Raw genomic sequence first — 13840 nt, 5'->3', positions numbered from 1 at the left:
CAGTTTCACATAGCTAGTTCAAAAACTGTTCTTTGTAAAGTACTGTTTTCTGTCAGGTCCCTGGGGCACTTGTTTTTAGATTCTTCCAAGTGAAGTTAATCTTATAGGTGAAAGGGGAGTTTACTTCATGCTCCTCTAGAGAAAATTAGGTAACATTTATTATTATTCTTTAGATATGCCTTCCTGTTTCTTTGAAGAACAATTCCCAATTGTTGGTCTATATTGTTATGTAGATGAAGTGCCCAAATTCTAAAATGGTATTTAGGAAATCTTATATTGCTCTTGAGAAGGAACTTTTTAAAAATTTAATTTAAAAAAATGAATTTAAATCAATTTTCTCTCCCTTTTACCACCCCTATCCCCCATGGAGAAAGGAAAACATCCCAAAACACAATACTACCTTTGTAACAAATAGGAATAGTCAAACAAAACAAATTTCCAAATTGCCCAGGTCAAAAAAATCGGTTGAGAAGTTACTTATGTAATGATTGGAATGACAGCACCTGCTGAAGAATTACTGTAGGAAAGCTCCGCCATGAGAAGAAGGTGTCTGAGGGCAAGCCATGCAGTTTTCCTTGGTGTCAGGAAATGAAGTTTGCTCATGGGTACTGTCTATAAAAGAGGCGAGGCTTTTCTGGAGGACTGGGAGGGAGGGGGAGCTGGAGACATTGGTTCCCTAAGATAGACAGCTGAATTTAGGCCTCTTTCTCTCTCTTCACCAAATTCTTATTCTCCTTAATAAATGCTTAAAAGTCTAAACTCTTGCTAAAGCTTATAATTTATTGGCGACCACTCATTAGATATTTTAGACAGACTAGCTAGAATTTTAGCCCCTTACACTTAGAACCCCCCCCTTGCCAATTCCATCAAGAAGAATTTTTTAGAAAATAGACTTAAAAGAGAAATACTATGCTCACTTCTGTTTATCATTCCTAAGACACTCTCATAATTTAAGGAAATGATAATATTTCTTCTGATTAGACTTCATAGAAAGAATATTTGTGAATTTGTGAATATAAGTGAATTATTAATTTGAAGATGAAATTAAAAGCCTGCATGTTTTCATATTATAAGTATAAACTACAGTGAACTAGCCTATGGACTGATTTCTTTTACCCCCCCCCCCCTTTTTAGAACTATTTGTCTAAAATCTTTAAATGTTGTTTTGACGTATACTGTCAAGAGAAGTATTCGAAATGCATTTGTGTTTATAATTATTTGCCTTTGGATTGTTTAACCAGGAAGCACGTTCTGTCATTACTCTTTGCTAAGACAAGAAACCAATAAGTGATCTTCCTTTAGCAAGTATTATGTGCCATTGATGCTAATATGAAATTGGATGTTTCTGTAACCGAGCATTCATAGAAAATTATTTGTTCGAGAAATGTGTGGCTACACACATAAGCAAGGATTTTCAAAATAACAATGTTTAATTTGGTCAGTATTTATTATTTATATTTATATTTATAAAGCATCTGTGTTGTTCAGGTATTCAAGGAAGACTAGTACTACTTACATGAGGGCTTATTGAGCCCTTTTCAGGACACCTGGCTCCAAGAAGCTATAGCATGCTCAGCAGCCTTACCCCAATAAACCAGGTTGAGGGTAACCAATAGGTCAAAAACCCATTGGTGTGGGGCAGCTAGGTGGTGCAGTGGATAGAGCACCGGCCCTGGATTCAGGAGGACCTGAGTTCAAATCCAGACTCAGACACTTAACACTTACTAGCTGTGTGACCCTGGGCAAGTCATTTAACCCCAATTGCCTCACCAAAAGAAAAAAATAAATAAAAGGAAAAAAACCATTGGTGAGTTAGTGGGGATTGTCTATCCAAACATATTCCCGTGGCCATGAAGGTGATCGAAGTGGGCTCTGTGGAGTGCTCAGAGCTTGGTCAGACATTAATGATACGCGGTCATCCACTGCATCCCAGGTCATCGATAGTCATCCTGACTTTTGTCTTGCCACTGGACTTCAGTGACTCTGGAAGAGAGAGTGAGGCTGAGAACTTTGTGCGACTCTGCCTTACTTATGTTTAATTTACCCATGAGTCGAGATATTTCCCTGTGATGTCAGTGGTCCTTTTCAAAAATGAAGAAAGAACAACAAGCAACAATAAAGCCTCTACTAGATGCAACGCATCACGCTTGTTATAGAGATGCCAAGGTGGAAAATAGTCTTCATCTGCAAAGATTTCAGTGTCAGATTGGAGAATTAAACATGTACATAGATAGGGATGGTGCAAGATAGAGGCCACAGGAGAAATTCAGAAGATGGCATACTTAGTATACTTGAGCATACAAAATATATATTATTATAGTATTTAGCATTATTGTATTATGGTATAGTTATGATATTTAATAATTTCTAGAAAATTTAAGAAGTGAAATGAAATGAGAGAAGACACCTGAGCTTGATCTTTACAGTCAACCTGTATAAATGAGTGGAAATGGAATAAGCCAGGATGAGATCAAGGCACAGCACATTGGCTACATCCAGTTTGATTTGACATAGAATGTGGGAGGGAAAGTAGAGTAAAATATGGAAGGAGAGGCAGGTAAGAGTCTACGGAAGGGGGAAGCTAGGGGCCACAGTGGATAAAGCACCGGCCATGGATTTAGGAGGATCTGAGTTTGAATCCGGCCTCAGACACTTGACACTAGCTTTGTGACCCTGGGCAAGTCACTTAACCCCCATTGCCCCGCAAAAAAAAAAAGAAAAGAAAAAAAAGTCTGTGGAAGTTTTTCAGAAGCCAAACTAAGGAATTTATATTTTTTCCTCTATGTACGGGGAACCTCTGAAAATTTTTGAGTAGGTCATTGACATGGCTGGACCTTTGCAAGAGACTATTTTTGCCTTTCTTTACATGCCTAGAGTTTAGCACAATACCTGGCACATAGTAAACACAATAAATGCTTGTTGATGGATGAATGGCTTGAATAGAGTGATTGATGAGGGAAGAGAGAGAATGGTGACAGGAAACTGTTATAGTATATTGCTGAGAGCTGTCGAGGGCCTTGAACTATGACAATGAGATTGGAGAGGAGAGTATGAAGGAGAAAAAAGCCATGGAGACTGCACTGATAAAACTTTTCAATCCATTGGGGTTGAGGAGCTGGAGAGAGTGAGAAGGTAGTTCTAAGGTTTTGATCCTAGAGATTATAGAAAGTGGTGCTGGTGTCATCAAACAAAATGGGAACTATAAGAAGAGAAGCATGGTGTTTTTTTCTACCAAAATAGCAGTAGGTAGTTAATAAATTTAATATTGAAATGCTGATGCATTTGAGATGCTGATATGACATTCAGATAAAGTGCCTATCAGGCAATTGGAGAAGTGGGACTGGAATCAAGGTGAGAGACTAGGCTAGATATATAGTTTTTCCAGCCATCTTCCTAAAGATGATAATTGAAGTCACAGGAGCCAATGAGATCACTAAGACAGAGACTAGTTATATAAAGTGAAGAGGGCTAGCAATCTAGAATCTTGAAAGACACCCACATTCAATGGGTAGGAAGGCTAAGATGAAGAAGTGCTCACAGCATTGTGGGTTCTGAGTGTGTATGGGGAAAGATCTGAGACCATTTGGTGTGTAGCAAGTAAAACTATATGTGGTCGCCTTATTTCTGTCCCAAGTTTGTGGAAAATTAACTGGGGTTTCTAATATATTTGTTACATATAAATTAGAAGCTTTAGCACCAGTTTTGGGTATTGAACATTTATTAAAATTTATTAGATATTAGTAAAGAGAGAACACCTGGCTCAGACAGTTAAGAAGCCTTACATACCTAGGATAGAAGACTCAGAGAGAACAAGGTGCCCCCACCACCTCAGAGTCTCAGGCCCAGAAAGAGGAGGTTCCTCTGCTTGTGAGAAGGGAAGCTACCTCCGGGTCTGGATGAGAGGCAGCCCCTACACACCGCTCCAAGCTAATTGGGCAGCATCATCCAAATCCATTGGTTCACTGGACTTGAGGGCTGACCATGAGCAGAACATGCAGAGGTCAAAGTTCAGAGAACACACCCCCCCTGAGGGCCAGGCTCTCAGATAGGTGTGGTTTCAATCAAGTTAATTCCAAGTAAGTCAATCCAATCAATCTTAATATTATCCCCTCGAGCATGGGGCCTCCCAAAACCCATTATTTTCTCACAGGTGCATCTTGGATGCATTCTTGGGGGAAAGAGTGAACAAGTGAATTTACCCCACTGGAAAAAAATCTCTAGCTGGTGGTGGGACAAAAAGATTTGAGTGACTCAGAGTGTTTTTATTTAGGTCCCTGAAAGAGAAGTATTCCTGTTCCAGGAAGAATGACACATTTAGGGAAATGATAAGCAGGATGATAAAGCAATAAAGTCTTATGTATACATATTTAACAAATGGATTTACAATACTTGAGCTCTATGTAGTAAAAAAAATCAAGCATTTTAAATTCAAACTCATATATCCAATACCTTAGATTTTTTTTCCTTTTTCTACATATGACAACATGTTTCCAAATATTAAATTAGGTATGTTGCAGGAATATACCTATTTCCAAATACCATGTAAACCTCTTCCTTCCTTCCTTCCTTCCTCCCACCCAGTTTTCACTAATTCTTTCCCATTTTCCCTCTTAATCATTAGTTTTCTATCAGCACTTAAAAGGACAAACACCTTCTTTTAAGTTAACAATTTTGAAACTCATTACAACATAACGATTTAAGATATATTGTAGAAAGAAAGAAAAGATTAACTTTATAAGATTAGTTAAAGAAATACCTACTTTGCTGTTCTTTTCAGATACCTAAAAACAATATGGAGTGTTAGTTAAATGTTAAGACATTTTAGAGATCATGTGACTTAATTGCTTCACTTTCATTTGTAACCTCAAGTCCAAGGGCATAGAAGTTAGTGGAAGACCTGAGACTACAACACATGTCTCATGATTCACATTGTAGTGTTTTTTACAAGACTTCACACTGAAGTCCTTTTTCTTACCTTTGTGTTAGATTTCCATGAACATTTTGGGGTGTAGGCCAAGTGTGTTGGCCTTTGAGATCTTTAGGACTGTTAGAATATTTCATTGTGTAATTTGCCAGCACTCCCTTTCCAATTCCACAGGGCACTCCCACATACCCTACAAAACAGTGGAGAAGGGAAAAAAAAAACCAAACAAACCCAACAACAACAGGACCTCCTCCACCTCTGACTTCCTGCCTCCTTTCCTGTCTCCCTCCTGGTCTGAGTCAGGAATCAGTGATCTGCACCCCTCTTAGCTTGCGCTCACAAGAAGCCCCATATTATCCCCTTTTTTTTTTTTTTTTTTGCGGGGCAATGGGGGTTAAGTGACTTGCCCAGGGTCACACAGCTAGTAAGTGTCAAGTGTCTGAGGCCAGATTTGAACTCAGGTACTCCTGAATCCAGGGCCAGTGCTTTATCTACTGCGCCACCTAGCCACCCCCCTATCCCCTCTTTTTTATGGGGGGAAGGAATCCAGACCTATAATTTCATCTATGATATTATAATGGCCTATCATCAGTGCAGGGAATTCCTTTCACTGAAGCATTTCAACTACTCGTTCATAACTTATTATCTTAGAAAAATGCTGAAGACGTTGAGATGTTAAATAACCCGTCCATATCAGAGGCAGGACTTGGTGCCTCCAAGGATAGCCCTCTGTCCTCATACCACACTGTCTGTCAGTGTCCTTTTAATCTGCTGTATCATGAATTTTCACTATTTATCTCTTTGTGCAAATATGCTTTTTTAATTAAAATTTAAGTTTTGTGTAAATATATTAACATTTTTATGCTTTCAGTCAGGTATAGAGTCAAGAAGTGAATAGTCATAAGTAATAGAGACAGGGGAGTGGGTAAGTAAGTGTTCCAGGCCTCTTGTAGTTGAATGTTTACTAGGACCTGCCTGGTTAAGTTTTCAAGATGTAGTGTTTGCTTTTAGAAGTGGCACATAAATTCCTTCTTGGATATAGGAATCCATACTGTACCTGTGATTTCATTGGGATAGGCGGGTTGAGGAAACCTCTAACCGATATAGGTTGGAACTCCCTGGACGACTCTTACAGAGCCGCCTGAATCTCTGAGAAGTGAGGTGACTTGCAAGGGTCAAACAGCCAGTTTATCATCAGAACTTCTTGGTTCTGAGTCCCAACTCTCTATCTGTTACAGTATGCCTCCTCTCTTTTAGATATAAATTGGAATAAATTTGAAGTACAATTTAAGTGATGTGGTGGGGCAGCTAGGTGGCGCAGTGGATAAAGCATCGGCCCTGGATTCAGGAGTACCTGAGTTCAAATCTGGCCTCAGACACTTAACACTAGCTGTGTGACCCTGGGCAAGTCACTTAACCCCCATTGCCCCATTAAAAAAAAAAAAAGGACCCAATTTAAGTAATGTGAAAAAGATTCCCTGGTTAACAGATTTTCTCAGTGTTAAAGAAAAATGAATCCTCAGGAATTTGAGTGGTAAAAATGTGGTACGTTCCCTTTTTTTTCACTTTAGAACAACAAAGTCCGGCGCTTTGCTTTCGAGCTCAAGATGCAGGATAAGAGTAGTTATCTTCTGGCAGCAGATAGTGAATTGGAAATGGAAGAGTGGATTACAACACTCAACAAAATTCTGCAGCTCAATTTTGAAGCCGCAATGCAAGAAAAACGTAATGGAGAAGCTCATGAAGGTAAATTGTTCAAGCCCGACTTAGTGATACTGATATAGTGTATAATCTATGGTCATTATATTGTAAGCTCTTTGAGGGTGGGGACTGTGTATTTGTATCCCTAGCTCATAGCACAGTACCCTGTACATAGTAGGTACTTAAGAAGTATTTATTGATTAGTGGTCATTGGAAGACTTTTCTTGTCCCTTCCTTCTTCTCCTCTCCCTGCCCTATTCCTCCTCCTCCCCCCAAATCCTTCCCCAGTACTTCTCCTCTGAGATTACCTTCCATCTACTCTTAGAGGGCAGGGACCTTGTCTTTGTCTTTCTTTGTATCCCTAGGGCTTAGCACAATGTCTGCCATACAGTAAGCACTTCCTAATTGCTTTTTGGCTAACTGGCTGAACTGGCTGATTTTTTAAAAAGAGGTTGAATAGTGGAGAAAAAAATAGAACCTGGAGAAAAGACCTAATAGTCTTTCATTCTATTAATGTAATAATAAGAGGTTGCACAGGACCTCTCCTGACAATGAAACAAAGTGGTAAGTTGCTTGGCAGCATTTTTTTTAAATAGGAGGAATTAGCTGTCTTAGGTATTTTCCAGTCAGGTAAATGATTTCTGCAGAGTTTGCTTGGATGGCTGGATCAGACTAAACTGGAGGGTAAAACTCATGCTTCGTCACTCACAATTAATGTTGTGTCTTAATCTAGCAGAGTAAAGAGAAACAAAATGGCCTTCATATTAGTATGTAAAATAAAGTATTTTTAATTACCAGTGACTGAGATGATCTATTTTGAATTGTAGATGATGAACAAAGCAAATTGGAAAGTTCTTCCTCTGGTTTAGATAGTTACCTGCCTGAACTCACCAAGGTAATTCATTCTTTAAAGCTTCTAGTGTTGGTGGGATGAAATTCAAATGTTGCTCTTATTTGTTGGAAAATAGAGTTATACCTGCTGGACTGATTTAGCAGTTAGTTTTCTATGAATTATGTTTATTTCTTTATTTAAAGGTGAATGATATGAGCTGCAATGTTGTTAGAAAAGAATTTTTTTTTGAGTCAGACTTTAGTTTATTTTGATAGTGGCACTAAACAGATACTCAGTTGCAGGTATAGCTTTTAAAAAAATTTCACTTCCAGTCATTGAATACTGTTTTCCAAAAGCTAGCAGAACAATCAAGACCTTGATGAATTTTTCCCCCCACATGATTATAGTGCTTTGAATTTCTCAGGCCTGTCTCTGCTGTTCTTTATGAATAGAACTTACTCCATGGAGAAATGGAGATAATTTCTTCATTCAAGAAAAAAGAACTAAGTTATAGGTTTGAGTTTGAGGATCATTGATAAATATCTCATTCTCTGGGTCAGTAACAACACTCTGTCTAGTGTTTGTTCAAGATAGAAGTGTTTGCTGGCTCTTTTGAGCTTTTTAATAAAGAAAGAAAAAAAAAATCTTTGTTTTACTTGTCCTGTACGGTCTCTCTTTTTTTACCTTTCAATTTTTTTTGGGGGGGGGGTGGGGAGGAGGTGGGGAGGAAGGTTCACATTAGGAATTAAGTTTTGACCCTGAATACTACAGAATACCATTTAATTCTGGTGCTGCTAAAATACCTGATGGCAATGCTATGGATAGAATGCCTGGCTTGAAATCAGGAAGACCTATCTTCTTGAGTTCAAATCCAGCCTCAGACACTAGCTGTGTGAACCCCGGCAAGGCACTTAAACCTGTTTGCTTCAAATGAACTGGAGAAGGAAATGGCAAACCACTTCAGTGTCCTTGCCAAGAAAACCCTAGATGGGGTCACAAAGAGTCATACACGACCGAACAACACACTTGATGGATTGTAATTGATTTACAAATAACAGTATATTGGCATTGAACTTTGACCTTTATTTTGAAACAGCTATTTTTCTCAAATACCAAATCTCCTTCTACAATAAGAATTTAGGTCCCTCAGTGTCTTTAGGGTTTGGAAGTAACCACAGTGTCTTTTTTAGCACCTACCTATTAAAGCTAATTTAAGTATGGCCATTTTTAGTTCCTGTTTCCATGAAGTCAAGGTCAGGAGATGTTTTGGTTCCTTACTCTAGGTTTCTATCTTTGTATTTTAAGTGTTATTCAATGCTTTTCCCCCTTTTTCCTTTTTATCACTGAGATTTGCTTTACCAACCACTGTGTTATTATATTTTGAAGGCTTGGGAATACTTTTGAACCATTCGCGACATGTTTTAAGCATGCTGAAGTACGGCTTTATGAGAGTGGAATCCAGAAATTTATTGTGTAAAAATTAGTGAACCGGGGCAGCTAGGTGGCACAGTGGATAAAGCACCGGCCCTGGATTCAGGAGTACCTGAGTTCAAATGCGGCCTCAGACACTTGAAACTTACTAGCTGTGTGACCCTGGGCAAGTCATTTAACCCCCATTGCCCTGCAAAAAAAAAAAAAAGAAAGAAAGAAGAAAACATTTAGTGAACCAACTTGTTGCCACCAACTAGAACCAACCTCTTTTAAGCCTAAATGTTAAATAGCTTCTCGTTGCTAAATAGTTAAAATGTATCTAGTTGCTACGTACTAGAAAGAATCCTATTTTAAACCTAAATGTTTCTAGCTCTAATAAACTCCCCTGAGGCCTTGAATTTTCCAGCCAAGATTCCTTCCATTGCCACACATGAACAGAAAACAGCATCTTTTAGGAAGATGTGACATCCCTGGTAAGCCTTTGCCAATTTTTACACTTCCCCTGACTCACAAGGCCCAACCATTCCTCTGCCATCATCCCTTAATGACCTTTGCTCCTTTGAGAGTTATGCAATCCTTTTATTTTCTAATCCTGTCATTGTCATCTGTTGACCTCTGAATTTTTCTCCAAGCTTTCATAGACACTTTTATACCTATGGTCTTCCTTTCCACTTAGTGGCCATAATCATTGAGGATCCCGATGTTATCTTATTGAACCCTCTAGCAACAGAATCAGATAAATTCTTTTGTCTTCTCCATTCCAAGGACCTTCTGTACCTGATTTAAGCCATATGCCAACGTGGCTTTGCTGTAGACCTCTTTGTCCCTCACCAAGATCCAGAACTTTGAATTTCTGATCTCCAGCCATAACCTTCTATCCTTTTACCCCTCCCATTCTCGGTTACACAAAATCTAGTCTTCAGTCTTTTTATGAACTCCAGTCCTCCTGACTCATCTCTAAGCCATTGCCTACTCTGGTTTTACTCAACCTCCTTCTCCAGCCCTGATCTCATAGTTTGCTATTTTAATATTTCCTTAGTTACTACCTTAGAATCCTTGGCTTCCCTGAACTTGTTTTCTTATTCTTGCGTCTTGTTGTCCCTGCTTGCTCTAGGCCTTTTGAAGAGAATGAGGATGGTGAAAATGATGATAAACTAGCTAACCTTTATTTAGGACTTTATGGTCGGCAAAGCTCATCCAGGGTGATTGAAGATCGTCATGAAATTGAGTTAACCTTATACATTACAAATTCATGGTGTAACCTAAGTCCTCTCTGCTGCCTGACAATTCTCTTATTCTACCCTTATTGACTTCATTCACCACAGCATATATACCCAAACCTTTTTTCCCTGGCTCCCATTTTCAACACCCTCATTGAAGAAGAAGAAGAAGGAGGAGGAGGAGGAGGAGGAGAAGGAGGAGAAGGAGAAGAAGGAGAAGATGGAGGAGAAGGAGAAGAAGAAGAAGAAGAAGAAGAAGAAGAAGAAGAAGGAGAAGAAGGAGAAGACGGAGAAGAAGAAGGAGAAGACGAAGAAGAAGAAGAAGAAGAAGAAGAAGAAGAAGAAGAAGAAGAAGAAGAAGGAGAAGAAGGAGAAGAAGAAGAAGAAGAAGAAGAAGGAGAAGACGAAGAAGAAGAAGGAGAAGAAGAAGAAGAAGGAGAAGAAGAAGAAAGAGAAGACGAAGAAGAAGGAGAAGAAGAAGAAGAAGAAGGAGAAGACGAAGAAGAAGAAGAAGAAGAAGAAGGAGAAGAAGAAGAAGGAGAAGAAGAAGAAGGAGAAGAAGAAGAAGAAGACGGAGAAGAAGAAGGAGAAGACGAAGAAGAAGAAGGAGAAGAAGGAGAAGAAGAAGAAGGAGAAGAAAAAGAAGGAGAAGAAGAAGAAGAAGAAGAAGAAGGAGAAGAAGAAGGAGAAGAAGAAGAAGAAGAAGAAGAAGAAGAAGAAGGAGAAGAAGGAGAAGAAGAAGAAGAAGGAGAAGAAGAAGAAGGAGAAGACGAAGAAGAAGAAGGAGAAGAAGAAGAAGAAGAAGGAGAAGAAGAAGAAGAAGAAGACAAGACCTACACGTCTTTTTAGATAGAAAACTGGAAATAGCTTCTTACCCTCCTGTATTTTTGACACTGGTCAGCATCATTACACGGTCTCCTCTTTTTTTCCGCAAAGGAGCTACTTAATACATGTTTATTTATTGATTAATTGATTGGTAACAGAAGAGATTTCTTTAGTCCTCACTAATGCTAACTGTTCTAACTGATCTCATTGTCTGTGCCTCTCCCAGGACCCTTGAACCAACTGTCACCTCCCCCATCTCCATCATGAGTTTTCAGTATTTCCCCTCCCATAATGCCTACAAACATATTCAGGTCTCTAAACAAAAAGAAATCTTTGCTTTGAATCTTCTATTCCACGTAACTTTGGTGCCATCTTTTTCCTCTTCTTAACTGCTGGGCTTGTGGATAGTTCTCATTTACATAGTGCCTTAAAATGGTTGTGATCCTCACAAGAAACCATGGGAGGTAGATGCTATTATTATCCCAGTTTTACAGATGAGGAAACTGAGCCCAGGTTAAAGTGACTTATCCACGGTCACACAGCTAGTAAAAGTGTGAGGTAAGATTTGAATGTGGGTTTCAAGCACTGTTGGTACTGGGGTATCTAGTTGCCTCTATATTTATTTACTGCCCACTCTTTCCTTTAGCTGCTTGTAGTTCCATTTGCATTTTTATATATCAGTAAAAACTGAAACTAGCAAACTGGTGTTTGATATTATCTAGGTTAGGATATTATTTTACTCTAACCAGGTAGGTACACAGTAACAGAAGTGATCTTTTCCTCCGAGTTAGGAGAGTTCAGTGCTTTGTAACTCTTATACACTTATAAAATACTACTCTTTGCACAATAATATACATGACATTTCCCAAATAAGCTCTCCGAGGGTAGAGACCACAGCATACTGTTTTTAAGGAAAAAACACTTTAGTTTGTACTTTGCAAACACCAAAATGAAATAAGCATTTCTATATCCACAGTGGATCAGAAAATGAAGGTTGTGCCTGAAACAGTGATTCTCTATAATGTTCATCTTGCTTTCTTTTCAAATATAAAAGTCCAACATGTAACTTTCAAAGCTGTTCTGTTTGTCTGTGCTTCTTCCTGTCCTTCCTTATGTTATTTTTTCCTATGCATCTAAAAATGCTCAAGTGACCTTCTTTTATTCCTTTTTCGGGATTGTCTAGCTCCCTCTCCCTTCTATCCCCACTCCTAAATTGAAAAGAAAAAAGAAAAGAAAAACAAAACAAAACTTTGTGATATATATGCAGACATAAGCAAAACAAATTCATATATTGGCTATGTCTAAAGCTGCACATCTTGAAAGCTGTACACCTCTCTATCAAGAATTGGACAGCATACTTCTTTACCTGCCCTTTTGAATTATGGGTGGGTCTTTGAACTGACCAATTCTAAATTCTTTCAGAGTTGTTTCTCTTTATGGTGTTGTTGTTATTGTTTAAATTGTTCCCTGGTTTTGCTCATTTTATTTTGCATCATTTCATATAAGTCTTTCCAAGTTTCTCTGTAAACATTCTTTTCCTACCCATTTTGTAGTAAGTGACTGCTGTCAGTCAGGCTCTCTTCTCCTCTCTCCCCATTCCTATCCCCTTCCTTCTCCTCCCTCTTCTCCCTTCCCTCTCTTTGTTTTTGTTTTTGCTGAGCAATGAGGGTTAAGTGACTTGCCCAGGGTCACACAGCTAGTTAAGTGTCAAGTGTCTGAGGCTGGATTTGAACTCAGGTCCTCCTGAATCCAAGGCCAGTGCTTTATCCACTGCTCCACCTAGCTGCCCCTCTCCCTTCCCTCTCTTAAAGACAGCTTTCTGCGTGTTTGTGTTCTTGGTTAGTCATTTTCAGTCGTGTCCAACTCTTCTTGACCCCATTTGGGGTTTTCTTTTTTTTTTTTAATGTATGAGGTATTTTATTTTTTCCGTTACATGTAAAGATAGTTCTCAACTTTTGTTTATACATGCTTTACAATTTCAGATTTTTCTCCCTCCCTCCCCTCCCTCCCCCCTCCCCTAGACAGCAGGTAATCTGATATAGGTTATATCTATATATCTCTATACATATACATATATATATATATATACACACACACATATATATACACATAATAACATTAATCCTATTTCTGCATTAATCCTGTTACAAGAGAAAGAATCAGAGCAGTGATGCAAAACCTCAAAATAGAAAGAAAAAAAAAACCAACAGCACACAAAACAAAAGAAATAATATGGTTCAATCAGCATCTATACTCCACAGTTCTTTCTTTCTTTTTTTTTCTTGGATTTGGAGATCCTCTTCTATCATGAGTTCCCTGGAACTTCTGTACCATTGCATTGGTGAGAAGAATATAGTCCATCACAGTAGCTCAACACTCAATGTTGATGATACTGTGTACAATGTTCTTCTGGTTCTGCTCATCTCACTCATCATCAGCTCACGTAAGACCCTCCAGGTTTCTCTGAACTCTTCCTGCTCATCATTTCTTACAGCACAATAGTATTCCATTGTATTCCTATACCACAACTTGTCCATCCATTCCCCAATTGATGGGCACCCCCTCAACTTCCAATTCCTTGCTACCACGTAAAGAGCAGCTAAAAATATTTTTGTACATGTGGGTCCCTTTCCCCCTTCCATGATTTCTTTGGGAAAAAGACCTAAAAGTGGGATTGCTGGGTCAAAGGGTGGGGTTTTCTTGGTAGAGATATTGGAGTAGTTTGCCATTTCCTTCTCCAGCTCATTTTACAAATGGGGAACTGAGGCAAACAGGGTTAAGTGACTTGCCCAGGGTCACACAGCTAGTAAGTGTTAAGTGTCTGAGGCCGAATTTGAACTCAGGTCCTCCTGAATCCAGGGCTGGTGCTATATCCATTGTGCCACCCAGTTGCCCCACAGGCCCAAT

The 13840-nt window shown here is 38.9% G+C and overlaps 1 protein-coding gene across 30 annotated transcripts in view; it reads left to right on the top strand.

Annotated features, from left to right (window-relative positions):
* DOCK9 (dedicator of cytokinesis 9) overlaps positions 1 to 13840 on the top strand; it is a 366360-nt gene that overhangs the window by 218397 nt on the left and 134123 nt on the right. For all 30 annotated transcript variants that reach the window (XM_043997744.1, XM_043997733.1, XM_043997738.1 and 27 more), the window contains exons 8-9: positions 6496 to 6670; positions 7453 to 7520. In XM_043997744.1, coding sequence (XP_043853679.1) covers positions 6496 to 6670; positions 7453 to 7520 — 243 coding nt within the window. The remainder of the gene's footprint in view (positions 1 to 6495; positions 6671 to 7452; positions 7521 to 13840) is intronic.

Source organism: Dromiciops gliroides, chromosome 3 (assembly GCF_019393635.1).
Source record: "Dromiciops gliroides isolate mDroGli1 chromosome 3, mDroGli1.pri, whole genome shotgun sequence".
NCBI classification, from domain to species: Eukaryota; Metazoa; Chordata; class Mammalia; order Microbiotheria; family Microbiotheriidae; genus Dromiciops; species Dromiciops gliroides.
Note: the sequence above shows the minus strand (reverse complement) of the source record. Positions and strands in the feature narration are given on the sequence as shown.